The following is a 17,611-nucleotide window of genomic DNA, read 5'->3' on the forward strand; positions in this document are numbered from 1 at the left end:
GTTTTTTTTAATAAAGAGTAATATTTTCATTGCAGATGCTATTATTAAAAAATTTGTCTTCACATAATTCACATAATCGAGTCTTCCTTTTGTAATGAACACTCTTATTTATGGAATTATTAAGGAATCCTTGATTATGTCCTTTAAGGACATTCGATACATCATTTGAAAGGTACTGCGCCACAGACCATAAAAATGTAAGCGTTTTTTTATTAGCCCACTCGGTTCAGAAGTTATTCGCATTCAATTTTTATTTTCAATTTTTATAATAAAAATTGAATCGTAACACTTATTTTCAATTTTTTTAATAAAAATTGAATCATAATTTTTATTTTTATTTTTTTTATAAAAATTGAAAAAAATTTCTTACTCTTAATTATTATTATAAAAATTGAAAATAAGAGTTATATTTAAATTTTAGCAATAGAAATTGAAATAAAAGTTTATTGTGTTTCTGGATTCACCGTTAAAAAATGGTATATGTGTCCTTTTCCCACTCCCCACGAAGGCTTTTTTGTTGTTCAATTTTTTTTGAACTCATAAGTCTTATTTGCAGTCCCTGCTCAGTACACTTTGAAACGTTGAGAAAGCAGTTCCTAAGTTAATAGTGAAAAAAATTGTTTATGCTTTCGCTGTTGTTGCTTCTGCTGCTGCTACTGCAACGGCAAACAATTACTCAAACATTGTTGCAACTGCTGCTGATGTTGTGGATGATATTGCTGTTGCTCGTTGTGCGTGCTAAATGGCAACTACTCTGGCGTCTAATGATAATCACTCGACGCCCTCTGCTCCTGTCGATTTCTACTTAGTTTTAGCTGCTTCGTGTTTGGCTTTTATCTTCATTTTAGCTCTTTGTTAGCAACTTAATCAGAAAGGTTTTCAAAGCTTTGATTTAATTGAATGTTGCCTTAGCAACCTGAAAATAATAGAAAATGTAAACCTTTAAAATTTAAAGCCTTATTGAAACTGTCTAGAACAAATCAAGAGATGACGATTTTATAGTTAATAAAATGTTATGGGAATTTATGGAGTCGTATGTGACTATTATGGCTCCACTACAAAAGACCATAGTGCAGTTTCAAGCACTCTGTGGTTGGTCTGCAAACTGACCACTAATCAAATTTTGTCAAAAAGTGCGATCGTCTTGGTCGCGCCATTATTAATTAAACATCCGAATCAAATCGATTGCTGCAGAACGCGACTGCCTAACTCTCAATCGTGTTCGCTCAAGCCTAGCTGCTGACATTTTGACATTTGACATTTTCATTTGACATTTTATTGTGCATCTTTCGATTGTGATTCACGTAACTGCGCCATGCTTACACGCGCCTTTTCATTACCTTTATACATCTAGATAAATGTATAAATACATAATATCGTACATAAAAATATGATACGTTAATACGTCACAGCCTACTTACTTTTATTCATTACTATAAGTGGAGTATAGTTCGGTGGAGTATAATTCGCGCTGTCGAACGGGACAAAAAGTATCCTATGTCCTTCTCCTGGCTCTAAGCTACCTCTCTACCAATTTTCACTCAAATCTGTTCTTCCGTTCTTGATTTATAAGTGGTGTAACATATTTTTTTTTTTTTTTTTTTTTTTTTTGTAATAGCAGGGTAATGTTTATTTAAAACTGTCCATTAGGGACAACCATTAAATTTTATCACGTAAACTTCACGTATAGATATTTTTAAATATTATTATGGTAGAAGAAAAAAAAATTAGAGTAGTAAGGGGAGGTCCAGCGGGTGTGTCCTTTTAAGTCTCCTGGGTGGCTGGCTGCTGTCCAGCCGGGAGCTGGCCAACCGGTACGGGTGATTATTATGCCTATGCATGTATCGTGCGCTGCTTCTTTGTACCTGGGCCTTGACCCCACGGAAATTGCGAACCTCGTGGATAGTGCGATTGTCATGATAGACGTGGGCCCCAGTGGCGATTCGAAGGACTCTATTTTCAAAAGCTTGCATAGTTCGGACATTCGTCTTGCTCGCAGTTCCCCAGAGCTGTATGCCGTACGTCCAGATAGGGCGTATTATTGCCTTGTAAATGAGGAGTTTAGTGGAAGTTCTCAGCTTCGATCTCCTACCCATAAGCCAGTTGAAGGATCGAAGTCTTGGAATAGCCTGTTTCCTCTTCTTAATCAGATGGGGCTTCCAGGTGAGCCTCCTGTCTAGGGAGAATCCCAGGTACCTGGGATTGTCTACCTGTGGGATTGGAGAGCCGTTAAGGTTAACTGGAGGGCAGTTGCCTTTGCAGAGAGAAAATGTGGAGGCAGTGGACTTCTCGTTATTGACGGCAATGTTCCATCGCTTTTGCCAGTCGCTGAGCAAGTCAAGTTGCAATTGCATCGTATCGGCTGCCCCCAATGCGCTATCGGCGGTGGTAAGGAAGGCGGTGTCGTCTGCATAGGTTGCTGCGAGCAGGTCAGGCCTCTGAAGAACAGGGAGGTCGGCCGTGTAAGCATTGTACATCAACGGGCCAAGAACGCTGCCTTGGGGTACACCAGCGTGAGCTTCTCTAATACCGGAGATGGCCTCGCCACATCTAACAGCAAATTTACGGTCTTTTAATTTAACACGACTTTCTTTTATATATATAGATAGAAGATAGATAGATAAATACCTTAAATGTCGGATTAAAACCTCCTTCTTCGATGTCTGCCCCAAATGACGTCATTTGGAAACAACTATTGTATTTTCGAGTATTTGCAAGAAAGTGGCGTGATTCTTGTGTTTTGCCGCAAAGGAATGAATACAATGGCTCATGTGGCGGAGTCAACACTGGCAATTTCACTTTACCATTAACGCAGCATAATCCAGGCGTTTCTCTGGAAAACTTTAATGCACTACAATACTCGCAAACAACGTCCATTTGCCCAATGCAAACGCTAGGATGCAAGCTGTAATCATTGCTGCAATCGTATCGAAACGCAGCTCGATTCAAATCAGCTAAATATCTTCATCTGCGTCGCAAATTATCTATTTGTTGACTTCTGTTGTTCGCTTGACGATTCTGCATTGCCAACCGAGCTGTTTCACGGGCTGCTTCACTTTGCTCTCGTGATTAAGAAGCACGAAGTCGAGCCATACTATTGCGGCGCTGTTCACGTGCAATTTCTTGTTCTTCTTCAGTCCTTTCATTTGCAGTATTTTGTATTCTTCTTGCATTACGGCTTTGTCGGGAAAGATTCGATCGTCTTGGTCGCGGCCTTATTAATTAAACATCCGAATCAAATCGATTGCTGCAGAACGCGACTGCCTAACTCTCAATCGTGTTCGCTCAAGCCTAGCTGCTGACATTTTGACATTTGACATTTTCATTTGACATTTTCTTGTGCATCTTTCGATTGTGATTCACGTAACTGCGCCATGCTTACACGCGCCTTTTTATTAACTTTATACATCTAGATAAATGTATAAATACAAATTATCGTACATAAAAATATGATACGTTGATACGTCACAGCCTACTTACTTTTATTCATTACTATAAGTGGAGTATAGTTCGGTGGAGTATAATTCGCGCTGTCGAACGGGACAAAAAGTATCCTATGTCCTTCTCCTGGCTCTATGCTACCTCCCTACCAATTTTCACTCAAATCTGTTCTTCCGTTCTTGATTTATAAGTGGTGTAACATATAACACGAATTTCTTTTATATATATAGAAGATAAATAGATAGATAGATAGATTAATTAAACATCCGAATCAAATCGATTGCTGCAGAACGCGACTGCCTAACTCTCAATCGTGTTCGCTCAAGCCTAGCTGCTGAAATTTTGACATTTGACATTTTCATTTAACATTTTCTTGTGCATCTTTCGATTGTGATTCACGTAACTGCGCCATGCTTACACGCGCCTTTTCATTACCTTTATACATCTAGATAAATGTATAAATACATAATATCGTACATAAAAATATGATACGTAACGCTCACAGCTACTTACTTTTATTCATTACTATAAGTGGAGTATAGTTCGGTGGAGTATAGTTCGGTGGAGTATAATTCGCGCTGTCGAACGGGACAAAAAGTATTCTATGTCCTTCTCCCGGCTCTAAGCTACCTCCCTACCAATTTTCACTCAAATCTGTTCTTCCGTTCTTGATTTATAAGTGGTGTAACATATAACACGACTTTCTTTTATATATATAGAAGATAGATAGATAGATTAATTAAACATCCGAATCAAATAGATTGCTGCAGAACGCGACTGCCTAACTCTCAATCGTGTTTGCTCAAGCCTAGCTGCTGACATTTTGACATTTGACATTTTCATTTGACATTTTCTTGTGCATCTTTCGATTGTGATTCACGTAACTGCGCCATGCTTACACGCGCCTTTTCATTACCTTTATACATCTAGATAAATGTATAAATACATAATATCGTACATAAAAATATGATACGTTACGCTCACAGCCTACTTACTTTTATTCATTACTATAAGTGGAGTATAGTTCGGTGGAGTATAATTCGCGCTGTCGAACGGGACAAAAAGTATCCTATGTCCTTCTCCTGGCTCTAAGCTACCTTCCTACCAATTTTCACTCAAATCTGTTCTTCCGTTCTTGATTTATAAATGGTGTAACATATAACACGACTTTCTTTTATATATATAGATTTGACATTTTCTTGTGCATCTTTCGATTGTGATTCACGTAACTGCGCCATGCTTACACGTGCCTTTTCATTACCTTTATACATCTAGATAAATGTATAAATACATAATATCGTACATAAAAATATGATACGTTGATACGTCACAGCCTACTTACTTTTATTCATTACTATAAGTGGAGTATAGTTCGGTGGAGTATAATTCGCGCTGTCGAACGGGACAAAAAGTATCCTATGTCCTTCTCCTGGCTCTAAGCTACCTCCCTACCAATTGTCACTCAAATCTGTTCTTCCGTTCTTGATTTATAAGTGGTGTAACATAAAACACGACTTTCTTTTATATATATAGATAGATAGATTGCTATATACAGTATACATATACAGTATTCTTTTATATATATAGATTTAATAGAATTAGTTTTAATATTGATTTCTTACAAATATCAATAGAGAGTGCAGAGGCTCTGGTGGTGCTTCAAGTTGAGGCAATTTCACTTTCCCGGAAGCGCAACACAATCCTTTTGGTTCGTTGTTAAATTTAAGAGCCAGACTTTGAATTTGACTTCGTTTCTGACATTTTGACATTTGCCATTTTCTTCTTAGCTGTCTGCCTAAATAAAAAAGTATGGGCCAGGGAGGAACGCTGTCGAACGGGACAAAAAGAATCCTATGTCCTTCTCCTGGCTATAAGCTACCTCCCTACCAATTTTCACTCAAATCTGTTCTTCCGTTCTTGATTTATAAGTGGTGTAACATATAACACGAATTTCTTTTATATATATAGAAGATAAATAGATAGATAGATAGATTAATTAAACATCCGAATCAAATCGATTGCTGCAGAACGCGACTGCCTAACTCTCAATCGTGTTCGGTCTAGCCTAGCTGCTGAAATTTTGACATTTTCATTTGACATTTTCTTGTTCATCTTTCGATTGTGATTCACGTAACTGCGCCATGCTTACACGCGCCTTTTCATTACCTTTATACATCTAGATAAATGTATAAATACATAATAGCGTGCATAAAAATATGATACGTTACGCTCACAGCCTACTTACTTTTATTCATTACTATAAGTGGAGTATAGTTTGGTGGAGTATAGTTCGGTGGAGTATAATTCGCGCTGTCGAACGGGACAAAAAGTATCCTATGTCCTTCTCCTGGCTCTAAGCTACCTCCCTACCAATTTTCACTCAAATCTGTTCAGAACGCGACTGCCTAACTCTCAATCGTGTTCGCTCAAGCCTAGTTGCTGACATTTTGACATTTGACATTTTCATTTGACATTTTCTTCTTAGCTGTCTGCCTAAACAAAATGGGCCAGGGAGGAACGCTGTCGAACGGGACAAAAAGTATCCTATGTCCTTCTCCTGGCTCTAAGCTACCTCCCTCCCACATTTCAGCCAAATCTGTTCTTCCGTTCTTGATTTATAAGTGGTGTAACATAAAACACGACTTTCTTTTATATATATAGATTGCTATATACAGTATACATTACAGTATTCTTTTATATATAGATTTAAAGAAAAAGTTTTAATATTGATTTCTTACAAATATCAATAGAGAGTGCAGAGGCTCTGGTGGTGCTTCAAGTTGAGGCAATTTCACTTTCCCGGAAGCGCACAATCCTTTGGTTCGTTGTTAAATTTTTTTTTTTTTTTTTTTGTAATAGCAGGGTAATGTTTATTTAAAACTGTCCATTAGGGACAACCATTAAATTTTATCACGTAAACTTCACGTATAGATATTTTTAAATATTAATATGGTAGAAAAAAAAAAAAATTAGAGTAGTAAGGGGAGGTCCAGCGGGTGTGTCCTTTTAAGTCTTCTGGGTTGCTCGCTGCTGTCCAGCAGGGAGCTGGCCAACCGGTTCGGGTGATTATGAAGCCTCTGCATGTAACGTGCGCTGCTTCTTTGTATCTCGTCCTTGACCCAAGGGAAATTGAGAACCTCGTGGATGGTGCGATTGTCATGATAGACGTGGGCCCCAGTGGCGATTCGAAGGACTCTATTTTCGAAAGCTTGCATAGTTCGGACATTCGTCTTGCTCGCAGTTCCCCAGAGCTGTATGCCGTACGTCCAGATAGGGCGTATTATTGCCTTGTAAACGAGGAGTTTAGTGGAAGTTCTCAGCTTCGATCTCCTACCCATAAGCCAGTTGAAGGATCGAAGTCTTTGAATAGCCTGTTTCCTCTTCTTAATCAGATGGGGCTTCCAGGTGAGCCTCCTGTCTAGGGTGAATCCCAGGTACCTGGGATTGTCTACCTGTGGGATTGGAGAGCCGTTAAGGTTAACTGGAGGGCAGTTGCCTTTGCAGAGAGAAAATGTGGAGGCAGTGGACTTCTCATTATTGACGGCAATGTTCCATCGCTTTTGCCAGTCGCTGAGCAAGTCAAGCTGCAATTGCATCGTATCGGCTGCCCCCAATGCGCTATCGGCGGTGGTAAGGAAGGCGGTGTCGTCTGCATAGGTTGCTGCGAGCAGGTCAGGCCTCTGAAGAACAGGGAGGTCGGCCGTGTAAGCATTGTACATCAACGGGCCAAGAACGCTGCCTTGGGGTACACCAGCGTGAGCTTCTCTAATACCGGAGATGGCCTCGCCACATCTAACAGCAAATTTACGGTCTTCCAAGAACGACTTTAGGAACTGGAATTATGGTCGCGGTAGGCCAGTCTTTAATTTATATAGAAGACCGGGATGCCAGACTCGGTCAAACGCCTGCTTCACGTCCAGCATGACGGCCATGCAGTACTTCTTGGTTTCAAACGCGTCCAGGATGCACTGCACTACCCGATGGCACTGCTCTGGCGTACCGTGTCGCCGCCTGAAGCCAAAGTGGTGGTCAGGGATCAGTCCAGCCTCGTCAAATACTGGGAGTGCTCTGCTTAAAAACACTCGTTCAAGTATTTTGGAGAGCGTTGGTAACAAACTTATTGGTCGGTAGGACGAAAGGTTTGCCTCGTTGTTAAATTTGAGAGCCTGACTTTGATTTGACTTCGTTTCTAACTGACATTTTGACATTGACATTTTCATTTGACATTGTCTTCTTAGCTGCCTGCCTAAATAAAAAAGTATGGGCCAGGGAGGAACGCTGTCGAACGGGACAAAAAGTATCCTATGTCCTTCTCCTGGCTCTAAGCTCCCTACCAATTTTCACTCAAATCTGTTCTTCCGTTCTTGATTTATAAGTGGTGTAGCATAAAACACGACTTGCTGCTATCCTCCGGGGTTGATAGGGAGATTCGTGAGTGAAATTTTGAGTCAGTTTTGTATATCTTTCATTCATTATTATTGTTTTGCAGACATCTGGCAGGTTTACGGTGACTGTGAGAATATAATGGCTCTATCCGGACACAGTGGCGCTGTAATGGAAGCCCATTTTACGCCGTATGGTTCGCATATATATTCTCCTGCTCGACGGACAAAACTCTAGCCATTTGGGACATTGTTACGGGTCAACGGCAGCGACGCTTTAAGGGTCACGGGAACTTTGTGAACAGTGTTCAGGGATCGCGACGAGGCCAACAGCTGCTGTGCCCAGGCAGTGATGATCGGACCATAAAGATCTGGGATGCGAGGAAGAAACACGCCGTCCATACCCTGGAGTCTCCCTTCCAGGTGACTGCAGTTTGTTTTGGTGACACCGGAGAACAAGTAATCACCGGAGGCATCGATAATGAACTGAAAATTTGGGATATTCGAAAGCAGGCGGTTCTGCATACTTTGAGAGGACATGCAGATACTGTTACCGGCATGGCGCTGTCGCCGGAAGGTGATTTCGTCCTTACCAATGCTATGGACAACACGCTGAGAGTGTGGGACGTGAGGCCCTATGCTCCTGGCGAGCGGTGTGTAAAGGTATTCCAGGGCCATCAGCACAACTTTGAGAAGAATCTGCTTCGCTGCGCTTGGTTACCGGGAAGCGACAAAATATCCTGCGGTTCGGCCGATCGGCATGTCTACATTTGGGATGTCAACACGAGGCGCATTCTATACAAGCTGCCAGGACATAATGGCAGTGTAAACGATGTGGATTTCAGTCCGAAAGAACCTTTAATTTTGTCTGGATCCAGCGATAAAACCTTGTATCTGGGCGAGATTGAGGAATGACCTATGGAGAAGCCAAGTCAAAGGATAGGTCCACTGCTGGAGACTGCAGTGGAATGACAAAATGGAGAAATCGAAGATTAGTTTTATGATCAAGATACAAATAAATAATTTTAATATAACCCTCCCCCCATATACACAATTGCGTCGTAAAAGACCAATCTATAAAGAGAGTCTTCCAGCGTAGCAGAATCGCGCCATAGTTCGCATTTATAATTGCAATTTCTGATAAGCGAGCATTGATTTTCCCAATGAGTAAGTTGAGAAAATAATTAAAAAAAACAATATGGTTACTTTTGAGAGGCGTTATATCACAAATAAGTTTTATTTTGGATCAATGAGTTAAATAAGTTATATAGTTCGTTGCTGCGGTGGTTGGAGATGATTCGTTTTGTTTTATTGCTCTTCGTGGCTTATACTGGCAGCGCCCTTGTCGAGGCCGAAACGCTGGTCTTGAACAATTGCCCAAAGAACTTGAGACCCGTAGCTCCACCCGGAACCATACCCAGTACCATAAACAGTAATGCTATTATTTGCGCCACAGCAAACAGAACTGTGAATGCGGTGCTTTTGGCCACCAAGGCACAATACAGGGTTAACAACAGGCAGGAACTGTACGATATGGAAGTCAGGAGTCTCGGCTTTGAGAACATCTGTCGCAGAAAGGCTCCGAATCCCGACAAAACCATAACGCTTAGTATAAAGAAGAGACTGCCCAGGGTGTAGAACAAGGCAAACTTTCGGGTTTTCAAGATAAGAACGGGAATGTATAGAGTCGATAGGGATATGCAGAGTCCTCCCATTCCCAAACAGGCCACAAAACCCACAATTCTCTGCAGTCGCGACTGAAATATAAACGAAAATGGATTATAAATAAATTATTTAGGGTTTAGGACTCAATATAATCCTACCAGTTTGGGACAACAGGAGTCCTGGGTGTCCTTTAGCCAGCTATTGGCCTCCGGCTCCGTGTTTTTGGAAAATAGTACCAGACTTGGGACCTTCAACTGTGGCAGCTTCACATTGAAGCTCTTCTGATCACTCTGCAGCAATAAATATTCATCCAAATCGGACTTTAAACTACTCATGGCTAAAGTAGTTTTTCACAACTTTTTCTTAAAAATAATAATTTTCTTATTTATCGTGTGTCGTGTCAGAAACAAACAAAACATGCGGAAAGGTACTAACGCCTGCGTATCGCCAGCGATGCCAACCTGCTTTTAGACATAGTAGGTTGGTTTTCCGTTGTTATCGGTTATTGTTATCGCCTTTCGCGCCCGATTTTTCATCGTTTTCAAGTTTATTCCAAACCAAGAAGGCTTTGCATTCGATTTTCTGGCCAAAATGTGGGCCACATTTTCAATCAGTCGGGGCTCAGCCGTTCAAGGAGCCACAACTATTTTATTTTTTGTATTCTTTTTATTTTTTTCTTTTCGACTTCTCTGATATTTATTTATTTTCTCATTTTAAATTAAACAATTAACAATGAACATTTTATTGTCGAATCAACGGCCATCCGAATCAAATCGATTGCTGCAGAACGCGACTGCCTAACTCTCAATCGTGTTCGCTCAAGCCTAGCTGCTGACATTTTGACATTTGACATTTTCATTTGACATTTTCTTGTGCATCTTTCGATTGTGATTCACGTAACTGCGCCATGCTTACACGCGCCTTTTTATTAACTTTATACATCTAGATAAATGTATAAATAAAAATTATCGTACATAAAAATATGATACGTTGATACGTCACAGCCTACTTACTTTTATTCATTACTATAAGTGGAGTATAGTTCGGTGGAGTATAATTCTCGCTGTCGAACGGGACAAAAAGTATCCTATGTCCTTCTCCTGGCTCTATGCTACCTCCCTACCAATTTTCACTCAAATCTGTTCTTCCGTTCTTGATTTATAAGTGGTGTAACATATAACACGAATTTCTTTTATATATATAGAAGATAAATAGATAGATAGATAGATTAATTAAACATCCGAATCAAATCGATTGCTGCAGAACGCGACTGCCTAACTCTCAATCGTGTTTGCTCAAGCCTAGCTGCTGACATTTTGACATTTGACATTTTCATTTGACATTTTCTTGTGCATCTTTCGATTGTGATTCACGTAACTGCGCCATGCTTACACGCGCCTTTTCATTACCTTTATACATCTAGATAAATGTATAAATACATAATATCGTACATAAAAATATGATACGTTACGCTCACAGCCTACTTACTTTTATTCATTACTATAAGTGGAGTATAGTTCGGTGGAGTATAATTCGCGCTGTCGAACGGGACAAAAAGTATCCTATGTCCTTCTCCTGGCTCTAAGCTACCTTCCTACCAATTTTCACTCAAATCTGTTCTTCCGTTCTTGATTTATAAGTGGTGTAACATATAACACGACTTTCTTTTATATATATAAAAGATAGATAGATAGATTAATTAAACATCCGAATCAAATAGATTGCTGCAGAACGCGACTGCCTAACTCTCAATCGTGTTTGCTCAAGCCTAGCTGCTGACATTTTGACATTTGACATTTTCATTTGACATTTTCTTGTGCATCTTTCGATTGTGATTCACGTAACTGCGCCATGCTTACACGCGCCTTTTCATTACCTTTATACATCTAGATAAATGTATAAATACATAATATCGTACATAAAAATATGATACGTTACGCTCACAGCCTACTTACTTTTATTCATTACTATAAGTGGAGTATAGTTCGGTGGAGTATAGTTCGGTGGAGTATAATTCGCGCTGTCGAACGGGACAAAAAGTATTCTATGTCCTTCTCCCGGCTCTAAGCTACCTCCCTACCAATTTTCACTCAAATCTGTTCTTCCGTTCTTGATTTATAAGTGGTGTAACATATAACACGACTTTCTTTTATATATATAAAAGATAGATAGATAGATTAATTAAACATCCGAATCAAATAGATTGCTGCAGAACGCGACTGCCTAACTCTCAATCGTGTTTGCTCAAGCCTAGCTGCTGACATTTTGACATTTGACATTTTCATTTGACATTTTCTTGTGCATCTTTCGATTGTGATTCACGTAACTGCGCCATGCTTACACGCGCCTTTTCATTACCTTTATACATCTAGATAAATGTATAAATACATAATATCGTACATAAAAATATGATACGTTACGCTCACAGCCTACTTACTTTTATTCATTACTATAAGTGGAGTATAGTTCGGTGGAGTATAATTCGCGCTGTCGAACGGGACAAAAAGTATCCTATGTCCTTCTCCTGGCTCTAAGCTACCTTCCTACCAATTTTCACTCAAATCTGTTCTTCCGTTCTTGATTTATAAGTGGTGTAACATATAACACGACTTTCTTTTATATATATAAAAGATAGATAGATAGATTAATTAAACATCCGAATCAAATCGATTGCTGCAGAACGCGACTGCCTAACTCTCAATCGTGTTCGGTCTAGCCTAGCTGCTGACATTTTGACATTTTCATTTGACATTTTCTTGTTCATCTTTCGATTGTGATTCACGTAACTGCGCCATGCTTACACGCGCCTTTTCATTACCTTTATACATCTAGATAAATGTATAAATACATAATAGCGTGCATAAAAATATGATACGTTACGCTCACAGCCTACTTACTTTTATTCATTACTATAAGTGGAGTATAGTTTGGTGGAGTATAGTTCGGTGGAGTATAATTCGCGCTGTCGAACGGGACAAAAAGTATCCTATGTCCTTCTCCTGGCTCTAAGCTACCTCCCTACCAATTTTCACTCAAATCTGTTCAGAACGCGACTGCCTAACTCTCAATCGTGTTCGCTCAAGCCTAGTTGCTGACATTTTGACATTTGACATTTTCATTTGACATTTTCTTCTTAGCTGTCTGCCTAAATAAAAGAGTATGGGCCAGGGAGGAACGCTGTCGAACGGGACAAAAAGTATCCTATGTCCTTCTCCTGGCTCTAAGCTACCTCCCTCTCAATTTTCACTCAAATCTGTTCTTCCGTTCTTGATTTATAAGTGGTGTAACATAAAACACGACTTTCTTTTATATATATAGATTGCTATATACAGTATACATATACAGTATTCTTTTATATATATAGATTTAAAAGAAAAAGTTTTAATATTGGTTTCTTACAAATACCAATAGAGAGTGCAGAGGCTCTGGTGGTGCTTCAAGTTGAGGCAATTTCACTTTCCCGGAAGCGCAACACAATCCTTTTGGTTCGTTGTTAAATTTTTTTTTTTTTTTTTTTTGTAATAGCAGGGTAATGTTTATTTAAAACTGTCCATTAGGGACAACCATTAAATTTTATCACGTAAACTTCACGTATAGATATTTTTAAATATTAATATGGTAGAAAAAAAAAAATTAGAGTAGTAAGGGGAGGTCCAGCGGGTGTGTCCTTTTAAGTCTTCTGGGTTGCTCGCTGCTGTCCAGCAGGGAGCTGGCCAACCGGTTCGGGTGATTATGAAGCCTCTGCATGTAACGTGCGCTGCTTCTTTGTATCTCGTCCTTGACCCAAGGGAAATTGAGAACCTCGTGGATGGTGCGATTGTCATGATAGACGTGGGCCCCAGTGGCGATTCGAAGGACTCTATTTTCGAAAGCTTGCATAGTTCGGACATTCGTCTTGCTCGCAGTTCCCCAGAGCTGTATGCCGTACGTCCAGATAGGGCGTATTATTGCCTTGTAAACGAGGAGTTTAGTGGAAGTTCTCAGCTTCGATCTCCTACCCATAAGCCAGTTGAAGGATCGAAGTCTTTGAATAGCCTGTTTCCTCTTCTTAATCAGATGGGGCTTCCAGGTGAGCCTCCTGTCTAGGGTGAATCCCAGGTACCTGGGATTGTCTACCTGTGGGATTGGAGAGCCGTTAAGGTTAACTGGAGGGCAGTTGCCTTTGCAGAGAGAAAATGTGGAGGCAGTGGACTTCTCATTATTGAGGGCAATGTTCCATCGCTTTTGCCAGTCGCTGAGCAAGTCAAGCTGCAATTGCATCGTATCGGCTGCCCCAATGCGCTATCGGCGGTGGTAAGGAAGGCGGTGTCGTCTGCATAGGTTGCTGCGAGCAGGTCAGGCCTCTGAAGAAAAGGGAGGTCGGCCGTGTAAGCATTGTACATCAACGGGCCAAGAACGCTGCCTTGGGGTACACCAGCGTGAGCTTCTCTAATACCGGAGATGGCCTCGCCACATCTAACAGCAAATTTACGGTCTTCCAAGAACGACTTTAGGAACTGGAAGTATGGTCGGGGTAGGCCAGTCTTTAATTTATATAGAAGACCGGGATGCCAGACTCGGTCAAACGCCTGCTTCACGTCCAGCATGACGGCCATGCAGTACTTCTTGGTTTCAAACGCGTCCAGGATGCACTGCACTACCCGATGGCACTGCTCTGGCGTACCGTGTCGCCGCCTGAAGCCAAAGTGGTGGTCAGGGATCAGTCCAGCCTCGTCAAATACTGGCAGTGCTCTGCTTAAAAACACTCGTTCAAGTATTTTGGAGAGCGTTGGTAACAAACTTATTGGTCGGTAGGACGAAAGGTTTGCTTCGTTGTTAAATTTGAGAGCCTGACTTTGAATTTGACTTCGTTTCTAACTGACATTTTGACATTTGACATTTTCATTTGACATTTTCTTCTTAGCTGTCTGCCTAAATAAAAAAGTATGGGCCAGGGAGGAACGCTGTCGAACGGGACAAAAAGTATCCTATGTCCTTCTCCTGGCTCTAAGCTACCTCCCTACCAATTTTCACTCAAATCTGTTCTTCCGTTCTTGATTTATAAGTGGTGTAGCATAAAACACGACTTGCTGCTATCCTCCGGGTTTGATAGGCAGATTCGTGAGTGAAATTTTGAGTCAGTTTTGTATATTCTTTTCATTCATTATTATTGTTTTGCAGACATCTGGCAGGTTTACGGTGACTGTGAGAATATAATGGCTCTATCCGGACACAGTGGCGCTGTAATGGAAGCCCATTTTACGCCGTATGGTTCGCATATATATTCTCCTGCTCGACGGACAAAACTCTAGCCATTTGGGACATTGTTACGGGTCAACGGCAGCGACGCTTTAAGGGTCACGGGAACTTTGTGAACAGTGTGCAGGGATCGCGACGAGGCCAAAAGCTGCTGTGCTCAGGCAGTGATGATCGGACCATAAAGATCTGGGATGCGAGGAAGAAACACGCCGTCCATACCCTGGAGTCTCCCTTCCAGGTGACTGCAGTTTGTTTTAGTGACACCGGAGAATAAGTAATCACCGGAGGCATCGATAATGAACTGAAAATTTGGGATATTCGAAAGCAGGCGGTTCTGCATACTTTGAGAGGACATGCAGATACTGTAACCGGCATGGCGCTGTCGCCGGAAGGTGATTTCGTCCTTACCAATGCTATGGACAACACGCTGAGAGTGTGGGACGTGAGGCCCTATGCTCCTGGCGAGCGGTGTGTAAAGGTATTCCAGGGCCATCAGCACAACTTTGAGAAGAATCTGCTTCGCTGCGCTTGGTTACCGGGAAGCGACAAAATATCCTGCGGTTCGGCCGATCGGCATGTCTACATTTGGGATGTCAACACGAGGCGCATTCTATACAAGCTGCCAGGACATAATGGCAGTGTAAACGATGTGGATTTCAGTCCGAAAGAACCTTTAATTTTGTCTGGATCCAGCGATAAAACCTTGTATCTGGGCGAGATTGAGGACTGACCTATGGAGAAGCCAAGTCAAAGGATAGGTCCACTGCTGGAGACTGCAGTGGAATGACAAAATGGAGAAATCGAAGATTAGTTTTATGATCAAGATACAAATAAATAATTTTAATATAACCCTCCCCCCATATACACAATTGCGTCGTAAAAGACCAATCTATAAAGAGAGTCTTCCAGCGTAGCAGAATCGCGCCATAGTTCGCATTTATAATTGCAATTTCTGATAAGCGAGCATTGATTTTCCCAATGAGTAAGTTGAGAAAATAATTAAAAAAAACAATATGGTTACTTTTGAGAGGCGTTATATCACAAATAAGTTTTATTTTGGATCAATGAGTTAAATAAGTTATATAGTTCGTTGCTGCGGTGGTTGGAGATGATTCGTTTTGTTTTATTGCTCTTCGTGGCTTATACTGGCAGCGCCCTTGTCGAGGCCGAAACGCTGGTCTTGAACAATTGCCCAAAGAACTTGAGACCCGTAGCTCCACCCGGAACCATACCCAGTACCATTAACAGTAATGCTATTATTTGCGCCACAGCAAACAGAACTGTGAATGCGGTGCTTTTGGCCACCAAGGCACAATACAGGGTTAACAACAGGCAGGAACTGTACGATATGGAAGTCAGGAGTCTCGGCTTTGAGAACATCTGTCGCAGAAAGGCTCCGAATCCGGACAAAAAGCAAAAGCTTAGTATAAAGAAGAGACTGCCCAGGGTGTAGAGCAAGGCAAACTTTCGGGCTTTCAAGATAAGAACGGGAATGTATAGAGTCGATAGGGATATGCAGAGTCCTCCCATTCCCAAACAGGCCACCAAACCACAATTCTCTGCAGTCGCGACTGAAATATAAACGAAAATGGATTATAAATAAATTATTTAGGGTTTAGGACTCAATATAATCCTACCAGTTTGGGACAACAGGAGTCCTGGGTGTCCTTTAGCCAGCTATTGGCCTCCGGCTCCGTGTTTTTGGAAAATAGTACCAGACTTGGGACCTTCAACTGTGGCAGCTTCACATTGAAGCTCTTCTGATCACTCTGCAGCAATAAATATTCATCCAAATCGGACTTTAAACTACTCATGGCTAAAGTAGTTTTTCACAACTTTTTCTTAAAAATAATAATTTTCTTATTTATCGTGTGTCGTGTCAGAAACAAAACAAAACATGCGGAAAGGTACTAACGCCTGCGTATCGCCAGCGATGCCAACCTGCTTTTAGACATAGTAGGTTGGTTTTCCGTTGTTATCGGCTATTGTTATCGCCTTTCGCGCCCAATTTTTAATCGTTTTCAAGTTTATTCCAAACCAAGAAGGCTTTGCATTCGATTTTCTGGCCAAAATGTGGGCCACATTTTCAATCAGTCGGGGCTCAGCCGTTCAAGGAGCCACAACTATTTTATTTTTTGTATTCTTTTTATTTTTTTCTTTTCGACTTCTCTGATATTTATTTATTTTCTCATTTTAAATTAAACAATTAACAATGAACATTTTATTGTCGAATCAACGGCCTTCTGATTTTCATTTATTTTTGTCTATATTTAATTTTTTTTATTTTTCAACCATATGGGTGATCTGGAGACGATGATCTCGACGATTATATGGATCTTATACATATATTTATTTTTATTTTATTCCATTTTTTATTTTACATTTTATTAAAAATGATAAATGACTGTGGTCTTTTCCAATCTCCAACGTTTAAAACACCCCCTTCTCTTATTTATCCTTTTTTTGCTTTTTATTTATTTTATTACATATTTTATAATTTTTTTATTTTACATATTCGGGACCTTGGTCTCCTCATTTTGTTCTTCATTTTGTCGAGCTTGCCCAACATCATCTTCCTTTTTTTATTTTTAAATTCGTTTTTTCCATTTTAACTCCTTGATTTTTTAATTTTACATTTTATCAAAAATAATAAAACACTGTGGTCTATTCCAACGTTTGAGACACCTCTTTCTCTTTTAACCATATATCCAACGAAATAAAATAGCCGTTAAATTCAAGGGTTCCAAACGCACTTAATATGGCCATTAATTATTTATTTATCTTTTTTTATTTTATTTTCTTTTTATTTATTTTATTATATATTTTATAATTTTTTTATTTTTCATCTTCGGGACCTTCGTCGCCTCATTTTGTTCTTCATTTTG

General features: G+C 40.3%; 1 protein-coding gene, 1 long non-coding RNA gene and 3 pseudogenes across 3 annotated transcripts; 2 read left to right on the plus strand and 3 right to left on the minus strand.

Annotated features, from left to right (window-relative positions):
* Positions 1-3,002: 3,002 nt before the first annotated feature.
* LOC138927476 (uncharacterized) lies at positions 3,003-4,611 on the minus strand. 2 transcript variants are annotated; one of them, XR_011443968.1, is made up of 3 exons: positions 4,437-4,611; positions 3,955-4,367; positions 3,003-3,886 (listed from the first exon to the last, which is right to left on the minus strand). It is a non-coding gene; the product is annotated as an uncharacterized lncRNA (long non-coding RNA). The 2 variants fall into 2 exon arrangements; XR_011443967.1 differs by having other exon boundaries at positions 3,003-3,409; positions 3,481-3,886; positions 3,955-4,611.
* A 2,607-nt stretch (positions 4,612-7,218) lies between these two features.
* Positions 7,219-8,761, plus strand: LOC138927475 (U5 small nuclear ribonucleoprotein 40 kDa protein pseudogene; annotated as a pseudogene).
* A 268-nt stretch (positions 8,762-9,029) lies between these two features.
* On the minus strand, positions 9,030-9,913 carry LOC138927478 (vesicle transport protein SFT2C-like). Its single transcript, XM_070282762.1, has 2 exons — positions 9,647-9,913; positions 9,030-9,580 (listed from the first exon to the last, which is right to left on the minus strand). The coding sequence occupies exons 1-2, from the start codon at positions 9,821-9,823 to the stop codon at positions 9,149-9,151; spliced, it is 609 nt and encodes a 202-aa protein (XP_070138863.1). The 5' UTR covers positions 9,824-9,913; the 3' UTR covers positions 9,030-9,148.
* Positions 9,914-12,356: 2,443 nt separating this feature from the next.
* Positions 12,357-15,708, plus strand: LOC138927479 (U5 small nuclear ribonucleoprotein 40 kDa protein-like; annotated as a pseudogene).
* A 39-nt stretch (positions 15,709-15,747) lies between these two features.
* LOC138927477 (vesicle transport protein SFT2C-like) lies at positions 15,748-16,650 on the minus strand (annotated as a pseudogene).
* Between the last annotated feature and the right edge of the window lie 961 nt (positions 16,651-17,611).

The sequence above is a fragment of the Drosophila bipectinata genome, unplaced genomic scaffold, assembly GCF_030179905.1.
Source record: "Drosophila bipectinata strain 14024-0381.07 unplaced genomic scaffold, DbipHiC1v2 scaffold_273, whole genome shotgun sequence".
Classification (NCBI taxonomy): Eukaryota; Metazoa; Arthropoda; class Insecta; order Diptera; family Drosophilidae; genus Drosophila; species Drosophila bipectinata.